This window comes from Conger conger, chromosome 4 (genome assembly GCF_963514075.1).
Source record: "Conger conger chromosome 4, fConCon1.1, whole genome shotgun sequence".
Lineage (NCBI taxonomy): Eukaryota > Metazoa > Chordata > Actinopteri > Anguilliformes > Congridae > Conger > Conger conger.
The window spans coordinates 6,071,416-6,098,738 of record NC_083763.1 but is presented as its reverse complement, the minus strand read 5'-3'; the positions used below and the strand labels follow the sequence as shown (position 1 = coordinate 6,098,738).

The following is a 27,323-nucleotide window of genomic DNA, read 5'->3' as shown; positions in this document are numbered from 1 at the left end:
TTGATCTTTCAATAGCTTTAAATGGAGAATGGAGAATGAGTACACAATTGTGTCAGTGTGGCGAATGCTAATAGCTAATTATTTTAGCACCTTTACTACAGATTATGGGTTTGAGGAGGGGGTCATTTTCATTTAAATGAAGTTGAATTTCATGTGTGTACAGTGTATGAACTCAAACAAGCACAAACAATGACAAGGTGTATGAGTTGTCCCATGTGGTGTTTTCTTAATTTTCTCACTTTTGTCCGGACTTTCAGAATGATCACGCCTGGTTGCATTTGATTGGATCCCGCATCTCACCGTGGAACCTGTGGCACACAAGCTTGCACAACATAACCCGACCTGCATAAAGTGCACACACACACACGCACTCGCTCACACACACACACACACACACACACACACACACACACAGTGCACAGTCCAGTCGCAGGATGTTCAAATACACACCGCCATGGCAGGTCCTGTGTAAGAGCATGGATCATGACCCCAAGGTAAGAGACACCTGCCGGCATCCGTCCATTCCCTACGGGATCCTCTGCGTTATTTCCTCTGTTTACCTCAGTGATAACGTGCTCTCAGAAATAAAGCGGCAGTGGAACTATATTTTTGTTCCTCAAGGATCAAAATTTCAAAATGTACCCTGAAAGTACAGTGACAAATTGGGTACAAATGAGTATGTTTTCCAGGCAACAAAGGTACTAATGAATAATATTTGGGGGCATAATTTCATGCACCTAAAGGGTGCTGCTTGAGCGACAATTTGTACCTTTATGTCTGAGAGGGCAACGTGAAGTTTACTCCAAACGTTTGGCCTTAGGTTCCCCAAACAGCTGCAGCTATATGATCCGCATGATGGCGATAGTCTTTGTGCGACCGCTAGACCGGTGAATACCCTTGCTTTCTGCGCTGAATCTGGTGAAGTGGAATCGCCTGTTTACAACAAGTAACAGTCAAAGGCCTTACGGATACCATCGGCACTAGAGGGCGCTAAAACTCTTCCCACTTTCAGCGCTTCAGTAACAGAGGGAAGTCGGTGGATGAGCTCTGTGTCGATGCGTTCACAGGATGAACCTGCTGATTGTATTCCAAATATCGGTCCCTCCAGAATGATTAATTTCTGTGTATTTTTATCTGAGAAGTAGACTGCAATGGCTAATCCAATACATTAGGTAGGATGTTTGCCCTTATCATAAGGTAAGATAAGGGATAAATATTAATAATATTAACAGATCAATTTCACATATTCTTAAATGTAATGTATTAAAAATAGGGTCCTTACCTCGTACAGTGTAGGTCAAAGACTGTACAGTTTGGACCGTATACAGTGCTATTGAAAGAAACCACACTCTTAGAAATAAAGTGACAGTGGAGGTACATTTTTGTTCTTCAAGTATCAAATTTCCCAAATGTACCCTGAAAGTACAGTAAGGATCTCTTTGGGTACAAATGAGTACATTTTCAAATCCAAATTAATTATATATTGTTGGCTCGGGGTACAATTTTATGTTCCGATAGGTACCACCCCAGTGACAAGCATTTATACCCTTTTAGGCACTTTTTGTACCTTTATTCCTGAGAGGGTATGAACAGAAATTCAGGTGGCACTGCTAAGGGCGGGCTCCTTCATAAATTATCTGCTTCATGATGGGAGGAAGGCCAATGAAACGTTTTCTGTGAAACCGTTGTTTTCTTTCACAACAAATTTCAGTGGACTCATCTGAAAAGTGCAGAATATCTTATCAAATCGTCTGCAGTCTTTCCTGGTGTTTTCTGGAGAATCTTTTGATATCTCTTCCTCAATTGTTTTAAAAGTCTGTCGTTTCTAGCTCTCTTTCCCACTCTAGTGGGAGGGTGTGGTAGGCTACTGACGCGTGGCGCGATATAAACTGAACTTTGCCTGCAAAAAGACAAAGTCCCGACGGCTCAGGAGACAGGAAGACCGAAATTCTGACTCACTGACAAGAGACATTTTCTCACTACCAATAACATACGTGCATAGATTGAGGTAAGCATTTTAAATTAAATTTTAAACTAACATATTTGTGTCTTATTGTATGCCATAGCTGCCCCACTGTTAAGTTGCTACTCAGCTATTTTTGTGGTAAAAGTGGTAGATATGGCTGCTGGAATTTGGGAGAGGAAGTGTGTCACAGGGAGATGGCATTATTTCGGCAGTGAATCTCTCCACGTTCGTGGTCTTGTACATTTACCAATATGCCTCTTTGTCAGTCCCTGGGGTGTCTTTACTGGTTGCCAGCATAAAGTGCACACACACACGCACTCGCGCACACACACACACACACACACACACACACACAGTGCACAGTCCAGTCGCAGGATGTTCAAATACACACCGCCATGGCAGGTCCTGTGTAAGAGCATGGATCATGACCCCAAGGTAAGAGACACCTGCCGGCATCCGTCCATTCCCTACGGGATCCTCTGTGTTATTTCCTCTGTTTACCTCAGTGATAACGTGCTCTCAGAAATAAAGCGGCAGTGTAGCTATATTTTTGTTCCTCAAGGATCAAAATTTCAAAATGTACCCTGAAAGTACAGTGACAAATTGGGTACAAATGAGTATATTTTCCAGGCAACAAAGATACTGATGAATAATATATGGGGGCATAATTTCATGTACCTAAAGGGTGACGCCTGAGCGACAATTTGTACCTTTATGTCTGAGAGGGCAACGTGAAGTTTACTCCAAACGTTAGGCCTTAGGTTCCCCAATACACCTGCAGCTATATGATCCGCATGATGGCGATCGTCTTTGTGCAACCACTAGACCCGTGAATACCCTTGCTTTCTGCGCTGAATCTGGTGAAGTGGAATCGCCTGTTTACAACAAGTAACAGTCAAAGGCCTTACGGATACCATCGGCACTAGAGGGCGCTAAAACTCTTCCCACTTTCAGCGCTTCAGTAACAGAGGGAAGTCGGTGGATGAGCTCTGTGTCGATGCATTCACAGGATGAACCTGCTGATTGTATTCCAAATATCGGTCCCTCCAGAATGATTAATTTCTGTGTATTTCTATCTGAGAAGTAGACTGCAATGGCTAATCCAATACATTAGGTAGGATGTTTGCCCTTATCATAAGGTAAGATAAGGGATAAATATTAATAATATTAACAGATCAATTTCACATATTCTTAAATGTAATGTATTAAAAATAGGGTCCTTACCTCGTACAGTGTAGGTCAAAGACTGTACAGTTTGGACCATATACAGTGCTATTGAAAGAAACCCCACTCTCAGAAATAAAGTGGCAGTGGAGGTACATTTTTGTTCTTCAAGTATCAAATTTCCCAAATGTACCCTGAAAGTACAGTCAGGATCTCTTTGGGTACAAATGAGTACATTTTCAAATCCAAATTAATTATATATTGTTGGCTCGGGGTACAATTTTATGTTCCTATAGGTACCACCCCAGTGACAAGCATTTATACCCTTTTAGGCACTTTTTGTACCTTTATTCCTGAGAGGGTATGAACAGAAATTCAGGTGGCACTGCTAAGGGCGGGCTCCTTCATAAATTATCTGCTTCATGATGGGAGGAAGGCCAATGAAACGTTTTCTGTGAAACCGTTGTTTTCTTTCACAACAAATTTCAGTGGACTCATCTGAAAAGTGCAGAACATCTTATCTAATCGTCTGTAGTCTTTCCTGGTGTTTTCTGGAGAATCTCTCTTCCTCAATTGTTTTAAAAGTCTGTAGTTTCTAGCTTTCTTTCCCACTCTAGTGGGAGGGTGTGGTAGGCTACTGACGCGTGGCGCGATATAAACTGAACTTTGCCTGCAAAAAGACAAAGTCCCGACGGCTCAGGAGACAGGAAGACCGAAATTCTGACTCACTGACAAGAGACATTTTCTCACTACCGATAACATACGTGCATAGATTGAGGTAAGTATTTTAAATTAAATTTGAAACTAACATATTTTTGTCTTATTGTATGCCATAGCTGCCCCACTGTTAAGTTGCTACTCAGCTATTTTTGTGGTAAAAGTGGTAGATATGGCTGCTGGAATTTGGTAGAGGAAGTGTGTCACAGGGAGATGGCATTATTTCGGCAGTGAATCTCTCCACGTTCGTGGTCTTGTACATTTACCAATATGCCTCTTTGTCAGTCTCTGGGGTGTCTTTACTGGTTGCCTCATTGTAGGACTTCTGTGACCTCTCTCAATTTAAGGGCAATTTGGCTGCGTCTGTCTTACTGTTTTTTATCACTGTATACACATTTGAGTGCAACCAAATCATTCAGCATTTTTTTTATTGGAAGCTGGAGATGTTTCGGCTAGACCTTTCAGGGAGTAACCAATCCCTGACTACATTTCCCCAAATATGTACATTTACTGCTTCTTGGGGTTTAGAGTGAGTGGTGGCACACTGCGGAAGATGTTACTCTGGGCTGTAGCTGACAACGTTTAGGCTAGACTTTTAAGGGAATTTGCAATCCCTGACTAAATCTTGACAAACACTTACACTGTATTTACTGTTTCTTTGAGTTAAAAGTGTTAAAAGTGAGCTGTGGCCCACTGTGGCCTGCCCCCCCCCGCTGCTGTATTTCTCTAGCAGGGTTTTGCTCTGGGGTGGAGATGGTTCATATGTGAGCGGTGTGGCTCTATCTCCTGCCACTCAGCGGCTCCCCGCTGTCCCGGGCTCAGCCAATGAGGCACGGGCCGGGCACGGCAGTTCCTGGAAGCAGTGACGAAGTGCGCTTATCTGGGGTACGCAGTCCCAACGTGAGACGCACGGGCGAACACACACAGACGCGCACACACACACTCCGAGACGGAGAGCGTGTTCTTCACAGTGACACTGTGACACTCCAAGAGGGCACCTGGGCACTGTAACCTTCAGCAGGGGCAAAAACTAGGGACTGACTGGAGTGAGTTAACCCAAGCGTATAATGTGTATTGACTCTGGAACCTTCCTTTCTATCAGATCAATGTTCCCATCTCTCTCTGCTTCTACTCGGTACTCTATCTATTATGCAGATCACTGTTTTATCAGGGAGCGCTATTTTTAAAACGCAGCACTAATACATTTGCGTAAGAGCACTCCTTTCCACCCGTCGTTTGGAAGGTGAGTTCATGGAGTGGAAGCTCCCTGATGGAAGCATATCAAATGCTGTATGCGCTGCAAGCACAATTTTTTAGTGTGGGTGTTTGCTGTTTTCTTGTTGTAGTTCCTATATGTTGCAATATGGTCTCGGAATACACACGATTACTGCCTGAAATATTCAGGTGTGTTTGCTCTAAATGGTTAAAGGCCATCAGGCCTACGTGAGTCATCAGCAATAGACCTGAGAAGCAGCATGTCGCAAGAACCCCGAAAGCCATCCTAGTGGTCATAACAGAGTTATATTGTATTAGAACTCATTTTAAGTTCTGAATTGATGGCCTCCTGCTTTACAATGGCAGGTGTAGGAGCATATTCGGGGGTTTGGGGTCTAAAGCAAGTATCAAGGAACTCCAAAATTCTTTGGGCCCATTGAAAACATACACCAAGAGGGAAATAATATGACACAAAACCCAAGGTGTAGGTATTTGTTGAATATTAGCAAACCAGTATTTGCAGATACCGCTATCTTTCTACATATGCGTGCTAAATTGAATTATTTTATTAGTGGACTTTGGAATGAGTAGATGGAAATCATCTGAGGGCATTTAATTTCTTTCTGGTTTCCTCCAACACTGTGCTCTCTGCAATGAGGGTGTGAAAGTCAGCCTGCACTGCAAGCTACATTGATCTTTATTGGACTTTATTGGACTGATCTTTATGTTACATAGATATTTTATCTTGCATACAGAGTGAACATTCATTCACTCTCAGAAATTAAGGTATGAAAACTGCCTAAGAAGGTACAAAAGTTAGTTTTTTTTTTTCCTAAACAGACATTTGGAAATTTTGATCATTGAAGAACAAAGAAAGTGCCTCCACTGTCACATTATTTCTGAGAGTGCAGCTATGTATCACTAATAATTGTATACCAGGAATGTGCAAGGCTCATTGTACTCTGGTTTATGACCTGTGTATGTTCTAACTGAGGCCAATTGCAGTAACCCAGAGATGCGAATGGTTGTGAGACCACTGCCAAAATCTAATAGAAAATCTAATATATAATTACTGATGTACATAATACCTGATGTATACTAATGGGGATGACTGTTGCGATTAAGAGGGCAATGTTCAGTGGTGTGTTTGTGGCAATATCTGGGCATTTAGCCACTCTTATCACTGTGGCACCTTAAGAATTCTCATTGTATGCTGTAAATGGTACGAGATGTGGGGAAACAACACTGTAAATTAATTATGTCGCAGAAGACCTGATCAGGCAAGTTAGTCCGTCCAGTTTTCCAGGACATTTCAAGTCTCAAATACAACAGAAAGTTCCATAGGTCCCTGGTGTACAGTATGAGTGCTCTATCGAATTTACATAACAATCAAAATCCACAGAAAGAGGGCCACTGTTTTTACTAAATTATACAGATGATTTGAATGTATTTTTCGTTCTCTACACTCTTCAAAATGCTGCTATTAAAATAATTTTTTTTAAACCAAACTCAGCCAGGTATTTCAGAAGAATAATGTCAGTCCCAGAATATTTTTTGTGAAGCTGCTTCATTAAGAGGCGGAATCTTGCTTCTGTCTTGCTGTTGGTTAGATCCTGCGTCCCCTGTTTGCGTCAGCGATCTCCTCATCCCGTGTGATTTAAGAGCGCACATTCCTCTCTCACTCCCTTGGATTCTCCAGGAGTCCCTCTTATTAACATGCGACTGCCCTATGAAGCCCAACTCTAAAACACAAACACAATCACCTCCCGCAAAAACACAGCTGCAAATTCTCAACGCAAACTGTTTGTCCTTTCAGTTTGAATATAAGCCTGTCTTTCACCAAGCCTGTATACGTTTTGAAAAGTATGTCTTCTGCACTGAAGCAATTCTTAAAATATTTATTTCAATACTAGACTTGACCAATTTACTTTCTTATTTCATTGGCACTCAGTTCACTGCAAAGGATTCGGCTGTTATCAGAATTAACTAAAGTTCTGCTGGCAGGATGAAGACACATACAGTACAATACAGTATAACAGCCTTTACCAAAATGCATGGAGGAGAAAAAATATGAGAAATTCAGAAATTCTTTTTGAGCATGCCAGCTTTTATGTCGCTATTTTTGTCCCTAAGAGAGTGACCTCACAGGAAGTACATTAAGACACAGCGCTGTAGGTAATTGGCTGCATGACCAGAAACCGTCATCTGAAACTCTGTTGAGGAGAAGTTAACATACAGCCCTGGGGTGTTTCCGAGCCAGAGGAAAGGGCAAATAATATTTGCTCTTGTGATTTACCCCGTCTCTCTCTTTGCTGGGGTGCTTTATGACAAATGTCTCCATTGTTAAAGGTCAATGTTGTGATGCCAAGTAAGTACTACAGAGCTTGAAGGAAATAGTTCTGATGCCCTAGGCAATGAGTATTCTGATCAGAGGGTGTAATTTATGGGGGGGGGGGGCTTGGGGGGGGGGTTTAAAATAAATTCAACCAGGTGGGTATGCCCCTGGATTGCAGTTCACAGGGTCTATGCATTTCAAGTCCCCCAGTATCCAAAGGAGAGTTACACCCTTGCTTCAAGCCGGCCTTCTTGCTGATAGTGGTGCATGTCATTACTTCTATTCCTATGACTTCTGTTCTGATCATCGCAGGCAGGAATGTATACTGTAAGACCATAAAGTTTTCCTTTTCCTCGACACATTTATTTTCCGTGAGTTCACAGGAGTTGAGCATTAACTGAAACTGATCATTGTTTCCACATGGTCTCTGTGGAAAAAAAGATCATCCAGGTTTCTCACATCACCCTTTACCTAAAGTTAGATTGTTAAATATTTTCTCTAATCCATTAATCTGATATGCATTATGTCAAACAGTTTAATCTGTCCTTCCTCAGACATATTTCTATATTTCATATTTTAAACACAGTTTATATGCTTCATTTTCATCATGTTTTACTACAAACTGACTTTTATTTGCAAACTGTTACAAACCAATTACTTCTGCTTTTGATTTTATTGCCAAAACATATTAATATTGCATTAATGTGTTTTGTGTTATTAAGCAAATGGTAAAGGGTAAAGTTTTGTTTGATAACAGCTTTACACAGCTTTTACACTACAAAACTATATTTAATCCCTCTTAAATGAATACAGTTAGCAATTTAACAAAGTTTAGCATAAATATATCTAAACATTGGGGTCCCTAAAGAAAATAAGAATTCCTGTGATTTGCTTTTCTCTTTTGCCGGTTATAGAAACACTCAGGCCTTGCATCAGGCAACCTACAGAATACATCGCCATTGACCCAGAAGGATGATGTCGTTCTGATCCGTTCCGGCCAACCTATTACACAAGCTCCTTGGTCTACACCGGAGGGCTCGCCACACACTTCACCAATGGCTAGCGCGCCCAAGAAGTGGGTAATGCAACCCTTTTCTCCCAAGCTGGACATGAACGACCTCAGAACAATCCTGAGCCCCGGCACCAAGCGGGCTGAGGGGGACACCTTGGAGCCGCGCGATTACGGCTACGGGAGCATCACCATAATGCACTCTCAGCCCTCCGTGACGGTGACGTCGAACGAGGGGGACAGTCCGCGGGATGTGGTGGTGAAGGCCAAGCAGGTCGCGGTCTCGGATGAGAGCATCAGCAGCGACGGCTCGGACGCCAGCAGCACCAGTTGTCCCTGCAGCCCTAGCAGTAGCTCGGGATCCCAGAGCGGCTTCTACTCCTTCGCGGAGATGAGCGCCGAGGCAGAGCGGACCGAGGCTTGGATGTCTTCCCCGGAGAGAGGGGCCAAGCTATCGGTTCTGAAGGAGGGAAACGACTTCAAACTGCGGGCGTATGTGGAGGAGCGGAGGCCCGAGAAGCTGTTTGAGGAGGCCAACAGCGATTCCCGCTACAGGGTTGAGGATAGAGAGGACACGGAGGGGCAGGAAGCGACGGAGGAGAGAATGGAGATCATTCGCAGCCAGGCCCCCAAGTTCAAACCTGCCTTCAAAGAGCAGTATAGTGCGCTGGAGAGCTTGGACCTCAGTTACTCCCCGCAAAGGCTGCTGGAGGGCTTGAGCCTGAACTACAGCCCAGTCAAAGTGGAGGTGCTCCAGAGCGGGGCCGAGTCCGGTACCGTCGACACCGAGCAGATCAGCTTCAGTGCAGCGCGACAGCAGTTTCTGAAGATGGAACAGTCCAAGCGCAACCCCTTCCTGCAAAGTCCCCAGCAGATCCTGCAGTTTCCTGAGCACCACGAAACCCCTTCAAAATCAGAGGTTACAGGCACATCAAGGGAAGCGGAAGAGGGTGGTTTCCCTGAGGAGCTCGAGTTGAGCCAAAGCCCGAAGTCCAATCCGGACATCAACTGGGTGTTCGCAGGGAAGATTGTGACTGTGTCCATCACTGAAGAAAGAAGCACCAAGATTCAGACTAGCTTCGATGACCTTGACTCTGGTTTGGGGGATCAGTCGCTGGACCCAAGTGGTGGGTATCCTTATGATGGCAATGCCTCAAATGATGTTTTCGAAGTAGGAACTGGAGGTGTGGTCTCGTTCACAAGTGAGGGAGAGACACCCACCGAACACGACACATGCATTTCCCAAGAAAGGGAGGACAACGTCCGGCAAGAACATGGAAGTAAGGGAGAGACCCCCATCGAGCGAGAGATCCGCATCGCCCAAGAGAGGGAGGAGAACCTCCGGCGTGAACGTGGAATCATGCGAACCGATGTAAAGGAGATGGTGGAGATCAAGACTAAGCCTCTGCTCTCTCCGGCGAGCCCCGCACTGACACCCGTCAAAGCCAGGGAGAAGAACCGGGTGAGCTTCTTCATACAGCGAGAGATCGAGCAAGACAGCCGGAGAGAAGAGGATCTTCAGCACCAAGGGAAAGTGCCGGGTTTATACGACCGTGGAATGGCCCAGGAGCTGGGGGAGAGGAAGAGAGTCTTTGAGCTACAAGAAGACCAGATTCCAGTCACGCCTGCCAAGAAGAGCCTCACCGGGACCTTAGTGGACACCCGACAGGTCAGGCCGTGTGTCGAAGAGGACAGGAAGTCTCCGGAGGCCATGGCGTCAGTAGAGAGGACTAGGAGCCCAGAGACTGAGATACTCTCCCCCTGTTGCCCTCACCGACACCCTGATGAAGCTGCACTGTGGATCACTAGTCCGGAGTATTCGATACAAAGCCCTCTCAGCCAGAAGAAGGGTTATAACACACTCGGCGAAAGATATATCACTTCCCAGAGCACCTCATTTAGTCATTCGCCATGGCGGGTGGAAAACAAAGGATCATCGAAAAGCTATTCTTCTTTGGTGGATTCCCCATCTCCCTCCTCCATACGCAGTATGTCACCATTGCTGGTACCGTCTATAGTCGGTCAGCCCGGTCTGCACTGGCCCGGGATCTCAGAGCAGGTCATCCTGAGGCCTCGCAGTCTACATACCCCAGATGCCATCCGCAAGGAGATCGAGTCGGACCTGAAGCGAGAGGAGGATCTCCGTAAACTGCGCGAATCGGGAGGCCTCTCCCTGCCCCTCGAAGGGGGCCTCGACACCGTGGACAAGACGGCCTCCACCGCAATGGATCCAAACCCCTCGCAACGTGTGGAGGATGGTGGAACATCTCCGCAGGGCTTGAGGGATGAGGTCTTCGAACGGGAAAAGCCTCTCTGCACTGTGCTCCCTGAGGAAAGGATAGCCAAAAGTACCGGTCAGACTTCCCTCTGGAGCACAGACACCGTTGACTCCAGAGAGAGTCACTTAACCAGCTCAATTCTCACTCCAGGTAGGAAGCTCTGATTCCAATTTTGATGTTGCATGTATCAATGTGCTCGGGATAACTAGAGTTTGTACATTGTAGAGGTCATAGGTTAATTGCAATGGCTTAAGGTCATTTAGTTCTTGGTCCAGGAGGCATACGGTCTGTGCTGGTTTCCTTTCCACTATGAAAATGTGATGTTAATCATATAATTTTATTTGTTCAAGGGCCAGGTTTTGAATTTTCAATAATGATTTGTGAGATTACTTGTTCAATACCCACTGGGTTATTAATTGCTCTTTGTAAATGTTTCTGTCTACACGGGCTAAATTACAACCTAACTGGGAACACCACTAAAATAGAAGAATTAAAAACCAATGCACAGCGTAAAAGCAGGACCAGGTTTGTGACCTTAGTGCTTCTAGTTTCTGTTATAAATACTGGGATAAACCCTCATTGCAATGTTCTCATTATCATAAATACCAGAGATCATAATCACTTGACTTGTGCTTGCTCCCAACAATTCAGAGGCTGGATGAAACAACTAACTTTTTATTAGTGTCTGAACTTTGGCCATGTGGCGCAGGCTAAAGAAATGCCTCTGCTGTATTGCTGTTAATTATTGAAAGAAAGGATTTTCCTGTGCAGCAAAAATGGTAAAGCGAAACCTAGTGAATGAGTAGGTTAATACACACCAAAGTATAAGCACAGAATAGCTTATTCAACTCCCATTTTGCTCTGTGGGTAGATCGTTGTGGAGAAAGTGGACCACCTGGTGGTGAAAGTGGTGTACTGCACTTGTAAAGAGCTATAACGTGGATGTTCTTCCTGTAACATCAGAATATAGACAGAATAGTTTTGCAGATCAGTAAAAGTCTGTCTGAGGAGGATGTACTTGGGGATTGTTCATTACTCTGACAGCACAATGAACTCATTCACAGACATTATGTATTACATGCTAAAACACTATATACCATTTATAATGTGTTTTTTCTTTGTCCTACCTATGTTTATCCATTTGTCCTATATTCTGCAATGTGCTAAGAGTGATGAGGGCTCTTGTACTTGTACAGTGGAGTGAAGTATTTTACCATTCAGACTTTCTTAGGCAACACAATGGCATAATTTCATAATGATTTTTGGGGGTTTTTTTCCAGACAAAAGGATAAAGGTCTCCGCTTCTCCCTCCCCCTCTGCACACCTGCCGATGCGTCTTCCCTCCGTGTCGATGATGACACCCCAGCCGTGGGTGTCCAACCGCCAGGCCTCTCCGGCCCTCCCGAGGGTTTCGCCCCTGACGCCCCAGGGTTCGGGGCCGGAGGCCGGGGGCTCTGCCACACAGAAGGGCCTCACGGAGACGCTGCTGGAGGACTTCGAAGAAAGACGGGCCAAGCTGAAACTGGAGGAGAGCTCGGTGAGTGGGTTTGTAGATTTTAGGTTTTAATTCCACACAATAACAGGTTTTAGGTGTGCAAAACTCTCTGCCGTGTCATTTTCGGAGCCCTTATTTAGAATGTAGTGTTTATATCATTATATACTCTCAGAAATATAGGTATGAAAACTGCCTAAATAGGTACAAGTGCTTTCCCCAGGGGCAGTACCCTGTAGGTACATCAAATTGTACCCAGAACCAGCCATATATAAGTAATTTGTACCTTTTTTGCATGGAAAAGGTACTCATTTGTACCAAAAGAAAATACCACTGTACTCATTTCATCCTTTAAGAACAAGCACAGATCCTGTGCAGACCCATGACCCTCTAGAGGGCATCTGGTGCAGGCTGTGTGCAAACTGTCCCTGAGTGAGTGTGTGAGTGAGTGAGTGAGTGAGTGAGTGAGTGAGTGAGTGAGTGAGTGAGTGAGTGAGTGAGTGTGTGAGTGAGTGAGTGAGTGAGTGAGTGAGTGTGTGAGTGAGTGAGTGTGTGAGTGAGTGAGTGAGTGAGTGTGTGAGTGAGTGAGTGAGTGAGTGAGTGTGTGAGTGAGTGAGTGAGTGAGTGTGTGAGTGAGTGAGTGAGTGTCCTGAATTTCCTACTTTCTGCCCCCAGCTGCATGGCGTGCTGTGGGAAAAATGTACCTCCACTGTCACTCTGTTTCTGACAGTTTATTGTATGCTATGCTGTGTATCCAGCAAGTAATGTATTCACAAGGAAGTCACAACGAATGTGACTGAACATGTCTCGTGTGAGCAAAAATGTTTTCAGAGAGGAGCCGTTTCCGCTTTAGAAGGCTGAAGGCTTTAGTCTGTTCATATAAAGACATATCATCCTGCTAGTTATTAAGTGTTAGAATATGGATTCACTGAGCATTTTTTCCTTTCCTTTTTGTAGTATGCAGGGATACAGCCAACCGATGAGGTGAATAATGAGGTAAGAGAGTTCATTTTGTCTTTGCTAAAGCGCACTGACTGCCAGGACTGTGTTAGAAAGGCTGCTGAAATCGCAGTTCTTACCACACAGTAGTATCCGTAACACGACAGCCTGCATGGCTCAGGTCTGTAATGCTATTTCTGGATTGTACAACTGGCGTCTGATTTCAGGAGGGTTTTTTTTTTTTGTGTTCCTTTGCAGGTTCTGGAAGCCACACGAGTCATCAGGCACAAAAACATGAAGGCTCTGCGCTGGGAGGCAGGGGTATACGCCAACGAGGAAGCCAACTGAGCCCTCCGCCCGGCGTCTGTTACTGGGAGTGAGGAGGAAGAGCGAGAGGAAGACGTCTCACTCGTCTTCAACAACCAGCTCCGAGGACACAAAAAGATTGTCTTCCCAACTCTTCTCTGCAGTCACACCAAATGTCGGCCGCTATAGTTTTCTGGTCTGGCTGAACTAATAAATAGGTCTGCTTCCCCACGAGAACAAACCCCCGTCCAGAGATGCTCAGCTCAGCTGAAGCCCCATCTGATAATGTTGGATAATAATTATGATTTGTGTTGTCATGGAAATTGCCGAAGCAAACAGTCCCCCAATTCTTTCCGATTTCTATGCTGGCCAATGAAATCTCTCTCTCCTGTGTAGTATTCCGGACTCTATCTGCACGTGACTGGGGGGAGGGGGGTTCTTTTTCCAAGGAGAAATGTAGGAGGAAGCAGAGAAGGAATGAGAGAGTGACAAAATGGATGGCCATCGAAGCAGAGAAAACGGTAATTAACTGCGCACTGGAAAAATATGAATGTAGTGAAGGTGGAACACGCTGCATGCTGAGTACAGTGCCTGCTTAGAATGCATTGGCTTTTTTTGATGGGTATAGTGGCAAGTATGTCCAAAGTGCAGTGATCCAAAAAACGAAAGGAAAAAAACAAAACAAAAAAAACATGCGTCAGCTGTTTTTTTTTTTTTTCTCCAGCCAATGCAGGGGAGTTCTGAGCTTTCATCCTGACTCTGCATTGTGTATTAAACAGGAACAGAGCCTCCTCTTAGGTTATTTATAACAAGAGCACAATCAAACATGGTAGAGCCAGCTCCATATCTTAACACGAATTAAATCAGTTACGCTAAATTCATTCCACATACAATGAGATGTAGGCACTAATTTCCTAGAATGTAACTTTCCATTATCTCTTCTGGTCTTCACAATAGACTTGAATAGGAATAGGTAGCAAAGTGCTAAGATGTCTGTGTTTTCCTTACGTGCTCAAGACAATTTTCCCATGAAGTGACTCTATTTGCTCTGTGTGTTGTTTTTGGATTGATAAATGTGAGATTAGCCCCGGTGTAAAATACAGCTATGAACAGCTTGAAAATATGAGCTGGTCAAACAATGTTGAGTATGGAGCTGTCTGAATGGGTAAACCAGCTACCAGCTGTTTCAAAACCTAGCTTGAGCAATATTGTTTTTCAGCAGGGAAGTTTATTAAAAACACTGGCCAGAGAAATTTTGCTTGGTCACGACATGTTAGTTATATATAATTTAGACCTTAGGACCTTAGTCATGTATGTGCTTGGGTTACAAAACAAGGCCCTTTTTCTGAACATGGTCCGAAAATAGTTTAAAAAAATGTTTTATTTGACTGTCAGGTCGATCTTTCTTACTTTAGGATGGCATGCAATATCTTTTTTTGTATGGATTGTACATCTGCTTTTGATAGTTTCAAAGCTGCATGTTTGCTGTAAAGATAATTTAAATGATTTACACAATAAAATGTAATACATTTGTAAAATGTCCTCTGCCACTTGTAATACTTTTAAGAATCAAAGCAGCAGTTTGTATTATGATAGTGAATCTAAGTAAATCATATTTGAGTGTAGCTAGAAAACTCTGAAACCTGAAATTAATATACATTACCTAAGGGGAGCATCTAACCTCCTGAGATCCTGCATCCTCAAAGGAGGATATTCAATTTCAGCTTTTCGTGAGCTTGACACAGTATTTATCTTAAGATAAGGGACATTTAATTAAAATGAATTAAAATATATTTTTGAAAACATTTTCACTGCAACGTGTTTTTTTTTTGTAGACACTTGTATTGTGCAAACGTGTAATACGTTCCCCCTGGGTCTTAGAAGGCTAAAGAGAGATGTTGAATGAGGGGCTCACAGACGGTCCTCACTTCAGGGGCTTGGCTCATTATGTGTATGGCTAGAAAGCTCTGCAAGTTGCCTAGAAAATGTTCAGTCTTTCCCGATGAGGATCATATGCATTTTTATATACATTAATTTCTGTATTTTCCATTTTTTTCCCGATCTTGTACCAGCCATCCCTGTTGAGCGTGGCGACCCGCTAACCCTGCCAAGTCCCTCCCTCTGGAGCAGCGAGCCAATTATGCCGCTCCACTAACTAACTAACTATGCCAAACCCCAGTCCTTGGTGTGCAACTGCAACAAACTGCAACCGCAAGTCTGCTGCATCTTAGCCTGTTGCACCACCACGGCCCCGATCATATGCGTTTCCAATCACCACAACTACCAGCAACGGAAGCCATTTTAGGTGGCTTTCATGAGTGGCCTTTGCTCTTGTTTTCATCATGCTCACCAATAAGTCAGTTATCGGCTGCTACTAACATGCGATACATCACTTCATCATTTGAACAGCTACAGTGCACACAAGGCATATTTTAAATCTATTGTACACTATGTTTTTTGTACAATATGAGTTTTACGAAAGGTACAAAAAGATTATGAAGTGATTAAATTAAGATAAATATTTGAAATAATTGAGTTTTGTATAATACATATAGGCGGCGTGGGTAGCACTGCCGCCTCACAGCAAGGAGGTCCTGGGTTCGAATCTCGGTCGGCCGGGGCCTCTCTGTGTGGAGTTTGCATGTTCTCCCCGTGTCTGCGTGGGTTTCCTCTGGGTACTCTGGCTTCCTCCCACAGTCCAAAGACATGCAGTTTAGGCTGATTGGAGAGTCTAAATTACCCATAGGTATGAGTGTGTGAGTGAATGGTGTGTGTGCCCTGCAATGGACTGGCAACCTGTCCAGGGTGTATTCCTGCCTTTGTATGCTGTATGCTTTGTATGCTGGGATTCCTGCCAATGTATTCTGGGATAGGCTCCAGCCCCCTTGCGACCCTGTTCAGAATAATACATATATATATTTCCTTGTATAAAGCTAATTGAATTGATGAATTGCGAAAACAAATAAAATGAAATAATCTCACTCCTGGGTCCTTAATTTCTGGTTGTGTTTGAAATTTTTTTTTGGAATATGCTGAAAACAAGAAAATGCCGTTGCACTCAGTCAATACAACAAAGTAGCACTACAGGTACGTAGAGCTAACAATATAAGACAATGAGAGAATGCTAACCACACACTGCAATAAACAAAACATTGGCTAGTCTGTGAAGGAACTGACTTATGAAAGACTTTCAATAAAATGAACAAACATTTTTTTAATGACCACAGCTACCTATAGCTTCTTACAGTACTTTACTTTAAACCAAATAATATGGCATTGCTCTCCTTTCTTTGCTTTATACTGATATATAGGTCATTGCGACCAATGTGTTGGGAGTTCTTGGGTTAATCTGGTGGTTCCCCGTTTTTTTTAAACAAAAGATGAAGTAGTGAGCACTGTCACAATGGCACACCGCAAGGAAAAGCAGATGACTTAAAGAAAGGTAATGACCCAGTTGCATTCAGTGGAAACGGGAAATGAGACAGTCCAGGGGCAGGAAGTCCTGGGCCATGTTGAGCGAGTAGTAAGCGGCCTTCCCCTTTTCAGTCCTGGCCTTTTAAAAACCGCCCTCTCACTTGTTTCCTGGCGCTGGCCTCCTGCCTCTGGGTAGTCGGTTTTATTGTTTCATCCTGCTCACAACTACCGCCAGAACCGATATGCCCCAGCTTGTGCTGATCATTTGTTTCTGTGTGCATGCTGTTTGCTGAATTGTTTCAATTCTTAGATCAACCGCAGAATGCATTCATGTGTCTACTGGCCCAGTGCATCAGGTTTAGCCCAGATAGTGTTCCCCGCGCAGTCGCTTTGGTTACTGTAACACTGCAATTTTATTTTCATTTTTACTTCCACATGTCAGTTCCTTCCTCTTCGGTACTTTGGATAAAGGCTCTATATAAATGTGGACCATTTACCGTTTACCATTCTTCACATTGTATGTCTATGTGGGAAGACTTTGAAGCAGGAGGACCAAACTCAGTGGTGATGAGTCATGACCATTCAAAACATTGTGCCGAAGACTCCAAGGCAGCTGGGTATGTAGTGCTTCATAAGAAACTTCTTTACATGTGCTTTCACTTTTCATGCTATTGAAATGGGTCAGGGTTAAAGCTCAAACAGGCTTTAGTGTTATGACAATTGTTCAGTGCTGCCAAAGCAGAAATCCAGCCAAAAAAACCAAAGCGCAGTACCGAGGGAGAAGGCAGTCTCGTAATCGGTACACCACGCAAGACGTCCGGTAGCCAGGAAAGCTGCCAGCGGGGCAGAAGTACAGGCGGGAGGTAGGCAGGCTCAGGGTTGATGACGGCGCAAGAGTCAAGACCGAAGTCTGCTCCGCAGGGCAAAAATACAAAAACAGCAGGCAAAAACATGGTAAACATGGTGCAGGCAATGGTCTGACAAAACCGGTCAAAAGACGCACTGACAAACAGGAGGCAACAATTTCAGGACATGACATGAAACTGAGCTTTATTTGCAGGTGAAGACAGGTGTAGACAATTAGCTTGGGAACAGCAAGAGAATGGAAATCAGGTGTGGAGGATTGACAAGTTAACGAGGTAATTAGTAATCGTTAGTAATAAACCTATCCTGCCCTAGCATTAGTAAATGAGTAAATGCACAAGAAACGTAAGGTAACATGAACACATGATTACAATGTTAGTATTACCCAATCCTGATCTAGCATTAGTAGATCAAGGGAAATTGAAACAATTAGGGTGTGAGTGACAGAAAGGGAGAGAGAGAAAGCAGGAATGCAAGATTTGCAGAAAGACGTGAAAAAGTGTATGCTAATCAATGACCAGTACAACGTAACATGAAACATAAATTGTGACATAACAAGTTTGCGAAATATGACAATAAACTAAATAACATGACATGGCAAGACTAACAATTAAATCGTAACAACAACTAAACATGAAACATAACATGACATGAAACATAAAAAACGTGATACTAGACTAACATAATACGTGACATGACAATAACATAACCAAGACAATAACTAAACATAAAACATGACATGACAAACATGAAAGGTGACAGTACCTTTCAATGTCAGTGCAAGAATAAGTTTAAGGTATGCAAGAAATGTTATCAGATCAAAATTTGTATTTGATTGAAAACTAGGATTTGGTGGAAGAGTAATGTCACAGGGAGTCAACACAGTGAGCATGGTTGGTTGGCATTTTATTTTATATAGCGCCTTTATCCAAAGCACTGTACAATTGATGCTTCTCATTCACCCATTCATACACACACTCACACACCAATGGCGATTGGCTGCCATGCAAGGCACCAACCAGCTCGTCAGGAGCATTTGGGGGTTAGGTGTCTTGCTCAGGGACACTTCAACACAGCCCGGGGGGGGGGGGGGGATCGAACCGGCAACCCTCCGACTGCCAGACAACTGCTCTTACTGCCTCAGCCATGTCGCTCCCATGGCAGTTGGGATGGATGAAAAGGATGACTGAATCCGGTTTAAATCTGCTTGCCCTTTTGGAACTGTTCTCTCTAGCATTTCAGGAAAAAGAAAAATATATTTTTTAATGGGCTTCCCTTCATTAAATAGATCATTTACAGGAAGCAAAACCCGTAAACCTGACTGTCTGGATGAACCAGTCAGGCGGCTTTTTCGGGAGTGTCGAGGCACGAGGTCTGAGCGTTTTTCCACTACAGAGCTACACTTGGATTATATATGAGGTGCTAGCGTAGCAAGCGTTTGCCCTATTTGCCGGGACATGTGTTTAAATCAGCAGTTAGTGTATCCATTTAACCTACACTGCAGGACAGAGGTTTACGCTAACTCGGTGTGTTTTACTTTATTTGCATTTTTCAAGGCTCCATTCATTGTGTATGTGCTTGTGTATGGTAGAGAGAGAGAGACAGAGAGAGAGAAGAGGAAGGTGTCAGGTGATGTCATAGAATGTATCAGGAATCGTCACAATAGATTTGTGTTGTCAGACCGGACTAAGAGTAAATACAAGTAGCCTAGCTACAACCTAGTCCTTTGGAAGCGGCCATTGTTAGTGGATTGTAATCTCTGCAGTGCCGACTGTATCCGTGGAATCTAAAAAATGATCTCAGAGCAAAATTTTATATGCAAAATTTGGAATACAGTAGGCTAACTATCTCCATCACATGATCCCGGACAATGTACAATTTTCATGGTATTTCTGGCTAATTTCCAAGGTACAGTATGTCTGCCAGAAACATATAGTTTACATAATGCAGATGTTACACTCAGTGAGGACTTTATTAGGTATTTATTAGAATTGTCTTCTGCTGCTGTAGCCTATCCACTTAGAGGTTTGACGTGTTGTATGTTCAGAGATGCTCTTCTGCATACCACTGTTGTAATGTGTGGTTATTTGTGCTACTGTCTCCTTCCTGTCACTTTTGACCAGTCTGGCCCTTCTACTTCTCCTCACTCTTACAGACACCTGTGGTGGTCATCCTGCATTGAAGAAGGCTGGATAAGTTCCAACAAGCTGATGTTTGGTTAACTTTTGCCCGTTCGATAGACCGCATAAAAACAAACAAATAGCCTGGTGTAGTGACCTGTCCACAACACTCGGCTACAACACAGTACTGACTGCATCCACTTTGGTCTCCTCTATAATAATGATCTGTTATTTACTTGACGCTTTTAGCCAAAGCGACTTTTGATCAAACTCAGCAGGGGACAATCCCTCCTGGAGCAATGTGGGGTTAAGGGCCCAACAGCTGTGCAGATCTTATCGTGACTATACCTGAGCTTGAACCACCAACCTCCCGGGGGTCCCAGTCTCGGCCTTAGCCGCTAGGCGACGGGCTGCTTCCCACCATAGCGATGGGGGGCTTCCGGACTCTCGTGGAACCCGTGGTGATCTTAAACACCATGGGCAGCGCCTTCTACGACACCGCCCTCAGCCTGTCCGTGTACCAGCGGGCCCTGGAGCTGGCGGAGGGCCGGAGCGACCAGGCCCAGGCCATCGCCTCGCACTTCCTGCTGCTCTACAACAGCCTGTGCTCCCTGCTGTCGTTCGTCTCCACCCTGGTCCTGGGCTGGCTGGCGCACCGCCACGGCCCCCGCCTGCTTCTGGTGCTGCCGCAGGTGGGCACGGTGGCGCGGAAGAGCCTGCTCCTGGCCTTCGTGCTGTTCCGGCTCCCGCTGGAGGCGCTGTACGCCGGGGCGGCGGCGTACGGGCTGTGCGGGGGCACGCCGGCGTACTGGGGCGCGCTGGTCTCGCTGGCCTCGCTCACCTCGGGCGAGCGGCGCCGGAGCCTGAAGATCAACGCCGTGGACTTCTGCTACGGCACCACGGCCGTGCTCGGCGGCCTGCTGTCGGGCCACCTGTACCCGCTGGGCCGGGCCGGCGTGCCCCTCATCGTCATGAGCATCCTGCTCTGCGTGGGGAGTCTGCTCTACTCCGCCTTCCTGCTCACCATCCCCGGGGCCGCCGGCGGCGGGGAGGGCAATCCAGAGCCCGGCGGGGGGCGGGGCAGCCCGGAGCCTGGCCGCTGGCGGGACAGCCCGGAGCCCGGGGGGGGAGAGGACTGCCCCGAGCCTGGGGGGGGAGAGGACAGCCTGGAGCCTGGCAGCGGGGAAGAGGACAGCCCGGAGCCCAGCGGGGGAGCGGAGAGCCCGGAGCCCCGGGGAGAGGACAGCCAGGAGCCATGGGGAGTGGAGAGCCTGGAGCCCGGGAGAGCGGAGAGCCTGGAGCCCAGGAGAGCGGAGAGCCTGGAGCCCAGGAGAGCGGAGAGCCCGGAGCCCGGGGGAGGAGCGGAGAGCCCGGAGCCCGGGAGAGCGGAGAGCCCGGAGCCCGACGGGGGGGAGGCTCCGCTAGGCTGGCTGGAGGTGTCCCGGCGGGCGGCCCGGACGGACAGGAGCGGCGTGGTCCTGCTCCTGGTGTCCATCGCGGTGTTCGACCTGGGGATGAGCGGGGCGGAGGACGTGCTGACGCTCTACGTGCAGAAGCCGCCGCTCGGCTGGGACTCGGTCTGGTTGGGCTACGGCAGCGCCGCCACCAACGCCATGTACGTCAGCAGCTTCCTGGGCGTGGTGCTCCTCTCCCGGGCCCTGGGGGACACGGCCCTCATCCTGCTGGGCGTGGCGTCCAACTGCACCGGCATGGCCGTCATGGCCTTCGCCACCCGGAGCTGGGTCTACTTCTTCGGTGAGTGAGCCTACGCGCAGGGGAACGGCCGACGCCGTTCTCCGCAAACTCTCGAGACTGTTTCCGCGTGAAAAATCCCAAGGAGATCAGCGGTTTCTGAGATACTAAATCCTAAATCCTAAGTCTGGCACCAACAATCATGCTACAGTCAAAGTCACTTAGATCACATTTCTTCCCCATTCTAATTTTTGGTCTAAAAAACATCTTGACCACGTCTGCATGCTTTTATGCATTTAGTTGCTGCCACATGATTAGCTGATTAAATATTTGCATTAACAAGCAGGTTGCGCAGATCTACCTAATGAAGTGGTCACTGAGTGTACATACACTCACAAACACATTGACACATATACATATACATACAGAGTAGACCAGGTGATGTTTTAACAGAAATGCTCATTCTGTTACTTATAGCTTCAATGACATCTCTCTTGTGCCAACAGCGCGTGGAATCATGATGTTTTCTTGTATCCCAATGCCCACAATAAAAGCACAGATGTCCGTAAAGCTGGATGCTCGGTCCTACGGTAAGAAAAGGTGCACACACATCATTCATTCATTATCCATCCATCCATCCATTATCCTAACCCGCTTATCCTGAACAGGGTCGCTGGAGCCTATCCCAGCATACATTGGGCAAAAGGCAGGAATACACCCTGGACAGGTCACCAGTCCATATACACCTTTCACTCACACACTCATAACTATGGGCAATTTAGACTCTCCAATCAGCCTAACCTGCATGTCCTTGGACTGTGAGAGGAAACCCATGCAAACACGGGGAGAACATGCAAACTCCACACAGAGAGGCCCCAGCCAACGGGGATTCGAACCCAGGACCTCCTTGCAGTGAGGCGGCAGTGCTACCCACTGCACCATCCGTGCCACCCTCACACACATCACCAGAAATTAAATCAGATCAGATAATAGCCACAGCCAGGGTTTGAGAAAAGGAAATGAGTAAGATTATATCATAAAGCAATATATGCCTATGTGGTGAGCAGCACTGATAACATACTGGTTGTTTACTACAAGAAAGAAGCAACAATAACAACATACAGTGGGTCTGTGTAAGTATGTCCCACTTGTTATTACAGAGACCGATATAGATTGTAATTGCAAATGTAAAAGTAATTTCAAGATTGTTTGATATTGTTTTTAAACTATTAAAACTACTAGCTACTTTTACCAAAGCTTAAATAGCATGCATAAACACAAATGATTCACAAGGACACCAGAAGTAATTTTGTAACTAAAAAGGGTTCTATCTGATCACATTTTTATCAAAATTGTGATCACAAAATTAAGTACAGTGAACTTAATCTATGTTTAAGATATTTTTTGTTTGTTTCCATGACTAACAAGATATTGAACATATACAGTATGAACGTTTTAGTCTCCTGGGACATTTGAATCACCTACTCTGATGGCAACCAATACATACCAAACAATGCAAACAACATGTTGATGCCTGACATCTTCAGGGAAAAAACATTTGTTTCTTCATCATCAGCCTAAAGCAATGTGGCAGATAGCAGGGGAAAACCATGACTACAACCCTTCTTCTTTGTGTGTTTGTGTTCAGGGCGTGTATTTGGCTGGCTACAGGCCACCTTGGCCTTGACTACAGTCTTGTCTGGGCTGTTCTTCACTTCCATTTACCCCCTTACCCTGGGCTGGTACAGTGGCTTCTGCTTCTTAACCTCATGTGCCATCAGCTACCTCAGTGTCATCCCCATACTGTGAGTATACCAGTAACCACTGACCTCAGTATTCCAGTAACCACTGACCTTTACCAACTTCTCCGATGTTGGTTTACAGTGAAACTCAGACTGGCACAAACTTTTTTTGAATTCAGGCTTGTTCTAATATTTACCCATCTATTTAACCTTGAATTGAACAGTCTTATCAATGAGATCTATGAGATCATCGATGCTGTCTTTGTTTCTGTAAAAAACTCCAGTATGATATTTTAGACATGACATCAATGACCACTAATAGTTTTGTGGAGTGCCAAAGGAATAGGTATCCTTTTTATTACACGTACCCTATTACTCAATGCCATATTAACATAGAAATACTTCTGTGAATGTTAATATTTCACACAAATTTTGCCAACATAACGATATTAATTTCCTGAAATTTTCATAGTACCATGTAGACTGTATCACTTTCAGTTATTCTAAATAATTCATAAAATACATGTACAAGACATTCAATCTAAGGTCCTCTCAACACAGAGATACCGTATATTATCTGTTTTGAATAAAACAAATCTACATGGTAAATAATACGTCCACTCCTCGATTTTTCAACAGGTATCTCCATTGCAGAGGAACTAGAAAAGGATACATGCCCATTTCTGTCAACAGCTAATCCTAACACCTTTTCTACACTGGAGATTCCAGATTCCAGTTCCTGAGATAGCCTACTGCATCAATGACGTAAACTGCACAAAAAGCAGTCGTATGTGAACTACCTACAGGACTCCAGACTCCTGTATGGAACACCTGTACACCTACTTATTCATGCGATTATCTAATCAGCCAATTTGTGTGACAGCAGTGGAATGTATACAATCATATAGATACGGGTCAGGAGCTTCAGTTAATGTTCACATCAACCATCAGACTGGGGGAAAAAATTGATCTAAGTGACTTTGACCACGGAATGATTGTTGGTGGTAGACAGGGTGGTTTGAGAATATCAGAAACTGCTGATCTCCTGGGATTTTCACGCACACTAGTCTCTAGAGTTTGCAAAGAATGGTGAACATTTTTTTTTATCCAGTGAGCAGCAGTTCTGCAGACAGAAACACTTTGTTAATGAGAGACGTCAGAGGAGAAAGGCCAGACTGGTCAAAGCTGACAGGAAGGAGACAGTAACGCAAATAACCACACATTACAACAGTGGTATGCAGAAGAGCATCTCTGAACACACAACGCATCATAACTCTAAGTGGATAGGTTACAGCAGTAGAAGTCTAAAAAATAAGTTTAATAAATACCTAATAAAGTGCTCACTGAATGTAGATATGAATGTATTTTTATGACTGCTGGAAAATTGCTATTATAAATAAGCTAGTCCTCTTTATATTCTTACAGGAATCAGAAAACAAATCGTAATGTTCGAAACTGTACAACATAAAATAAAATAAATTTGAAGACTAATATTTCAGACTAAAATACCTAAACATAGTTCTCAGATATATTGGAAAACTTGCATTTTCTTAATTAATATTGTGAGTTGCTATCATGGATATACTTAATTTGCTTTCCAGAAATTACTTTTTTAACTGCATTAATTAAGTGTTACATTACATTTCATGTGTTCCCTCTGTGAATGGCAAATTGGCCACAGGGTGGCGCTAGAACATTGGAATATTTAAATACTGTCATTGGGAGCAGAAAATTCTCAAGTATTTGCTATGTCATAACATTTAATTTGAAAAGAAAAAGAAAAAGAAAACCTTTTATTTCACCGCACTAGCCATTCCACCCAGGGGCTGTCTACAGTCCGCTGTAAATAGCACAAGGCAGGAAAACAAAGTTCTCAAAATAAGTTGTTGTTAATGGGGCCCTCCATTAAGCGTGTCAAACACAAGGTGACTTGTGACTGTCTGCCATGTCCTGCAGTCAAAGGCTGTAGCACAATACACATTGAAATTGAATTGAAATAAAGGAACAATTTAATTGTTGCGTAACTATTACTTTACATGTGCTTCTGTATCTTTTAATTCTCTGTTTACATAACAAATCATGCAAAGTGTTATGTTTAAGTTAAAGACCAAGTGAAAGTTTTCATATTCCTTAGTTATACACAATTATACACTTAAATTATTGAATATTTTTGCAAATCTTTTCCAAAGGAACTATTTTTGAAAAAAACATTTCATTTTGTGCTGTTGACATTTATTTGCATATCTGTCTCATTTCCTTCTTTTGGGAGCTTATCTTACCGGTCCTGGTTACCTGACCTGGCATTGAATGGCCGGCTGCCATGGAGACAAAAGGCTTTGGTATTGTCTCCAGGGGGGGTCTCTAAATTATTCATCTCTGGACAGGTGTGTCACCTGCAACCACACGGAAAAGTAATTTCCTGAAAGGGAGTCGCTGAGGTATTGATATTGTTACACGATACAGCAGACTACTCCCATGGAGCAGACGTTAAACAAGCCAAGGGCTAAAGCTATGACTTTTGGCCATTTTTCACTTGTAATGCATTAGCTTTTTGTACCAAGACGACGCATGTGAACTTGTGACTGATGGAAGGGTAAATCTTCCCTGAATGGGCTAAATTATATATTACGGTTTTGGGTTGGATGTGGGAATGACAAGGAATGTAAGCTGTGCCGATATGTAAGAAGACATAACTAACATTTAACAAGCACTTTCAGCTCTGAAAGCATACATGATACTTAAGCACAATCAAATGCCACAGAATAAAAGTAAGCACGGGCTTTTCCTCAACTAAATGCAACAATCAAAAACATGTGTTTTTCAAAAGTGTTTTCTAGGCAGTGAAAAAAAGTAACTTCCTGAAAACAAGATAATTTAACCATTATCAGATGTTGACTAGTGATCATATTAACACAGCTGCCCCCCCCCCCCCCCCCACACCTATCTCTCTCTTTCACACACACACACACACACACACTCGCACAATTCTTCCTCTTCTTCTGCTTTTCTCTTTTCAACATCTCACCACTGCCTCTTTCCTTTCCAGAGGCTTTTATACATCAAAGGAGTTGGAGAGGCTTTGATGTCAGGTGAGGCTGAAATCAAATCGACAGCAATCCGGCTAGACGAGGGTCTGATCGGGGAACTGTGCTGACAGAGCGTTGACTGACACAGCAAAGCCCGAGAAAGGGTTTAAGCAATCCTGACTGCTTGTAATTTTGCTTTCTGGTGTTCAGCAACCTCGTTATGCTCATTAAGACGTTTTCCAATACACTACTCTCGTTAAACCAAGCTTTACATCTCATGGGACCTCAAAAGAAGGATGGCAGCAACTACTGCCACTGATACGTGGATTTTCTACTGTTTCAATAGCAAAGAAAATTGTATTCCTTAAGTAGTATATGGTGGACCAGCTTGGAAAAAAAAACGTTTGGACGTTACACTTGAATTTGTATGGAATTTTTATGGCTCTCATTGTGCTGTCCATGTTTCATTTAAATAATGAGAGAGGATGTGAAATCATAAAAGAAACAACATCAAACATTGGCTATAAACCACTTTGTCATGATTGTCGATTGCAGTACATGGAGTATCCTTAAGCCTGATACTTTCTGATCATGTTTCATGGTGATTCAACCTAGTGTGACTGATCCTTCATAAAATTATAAATAAATAAAATAAAATAAATTAAAAAAACAGCAGCACTCCTGTTAGCCACAATTTTAGAAGTACACTCACTGGTGATTGTAGTCCCAACTCTGCATTGGGCCAACAAGTTGATTTTCAAAGCAGTGGAGCACATAAGCCTATAATTAAATTCCAGTCAACAAGCATCCTACTGTGGTGTCGAAACAATTGGGAGGGGCGTCGACAGACAGATGTTCGAATGTGTGGGTTTTGTATCAAGGACATTTTCCTGGAAGCTAGCCGTTTCGTTTTAAATATTTAGCAAGTGAACAATTGTATCACTTTCCCCGTCCTTTTCCTGTTTGACGAGAATAATCACTCTCGCCAACCACCTGGCCATTATGACCGACATTTTGTATTCGTTTTAAAATCTGATGTAAAA

At 44.2% G+C, this 27,323-nt stretch overlaps 2 protein-coding genes across 5 annotated transcripts; both read left to right on the top strand.

The window, feature by feature from the left end:
* Nucleotides 1–3,573: 3,573 nt before the first annotated feature.
* misp (mitotic spindle positioning) lies at nt 3,574–16,403 on the top strand. Of its 4 annotated transcripts, none has more exons than XM_061240564.1 (6): nt 3,574–3,908; nt 4,581–4,732; nt 8,312–10,835; nt 11,966–12,222; nt 13,135–13,173; nt 13,375–16,403. In XM_061240564.1, the coding sequence occupies exons 2-6, from the start codon at nt 4,673–4,675 to the stop codon at nt 13,462–13,464; spliced, it is 2,970 nt and encodes a 989-aa protein (XP_061096548.1). In that variant the 5' UTR covers nt 3,574–3,908; nt 4,581–4,672; the 3' UTR covers nt 13,465–16,403. The 4 variants fall into 4 exon arrangements, with proteins under 4 accessions (XP_061096548.1, XP_061096547.1, XP_061096549.1 ...); XM_061240563.1 differs by having other exon boundaries at nt 4,578–4,732; XM_061240565.1 differs by lacking the exon at nt 4,581–4,732.
* Nucleotides 16,404–18,896: 2,493 nt separating this feature from the next.
* Nucleotides 18,897–25,284, top strand: si:ch211-262i1.4 (solute carrier family 46 member 2). Its single transcript, XM_061239707.1, has 6 exons — nt 18,897–19,226; nt 19,856–20,888; nt 21,246–21,575; nt 22,019–22,102; nt 23,161–23,317; nt 23,894–25,284. Exons 2-6 carry the CDS (start codon nt 20,249–20,251, stop codon nt 23,949–23,951), a joined length of 1,269 nt encoding a protein of 422 aa, XP_061095691.1. The 5' UTR covers nt 18,897–19,226; nt 19,856–20,248; the 3' UTR covers nt 23,952–25,284.
* The last annotated feature ends 2,039 nt before the right edge of the window (nt 25,285–27,323 follow it).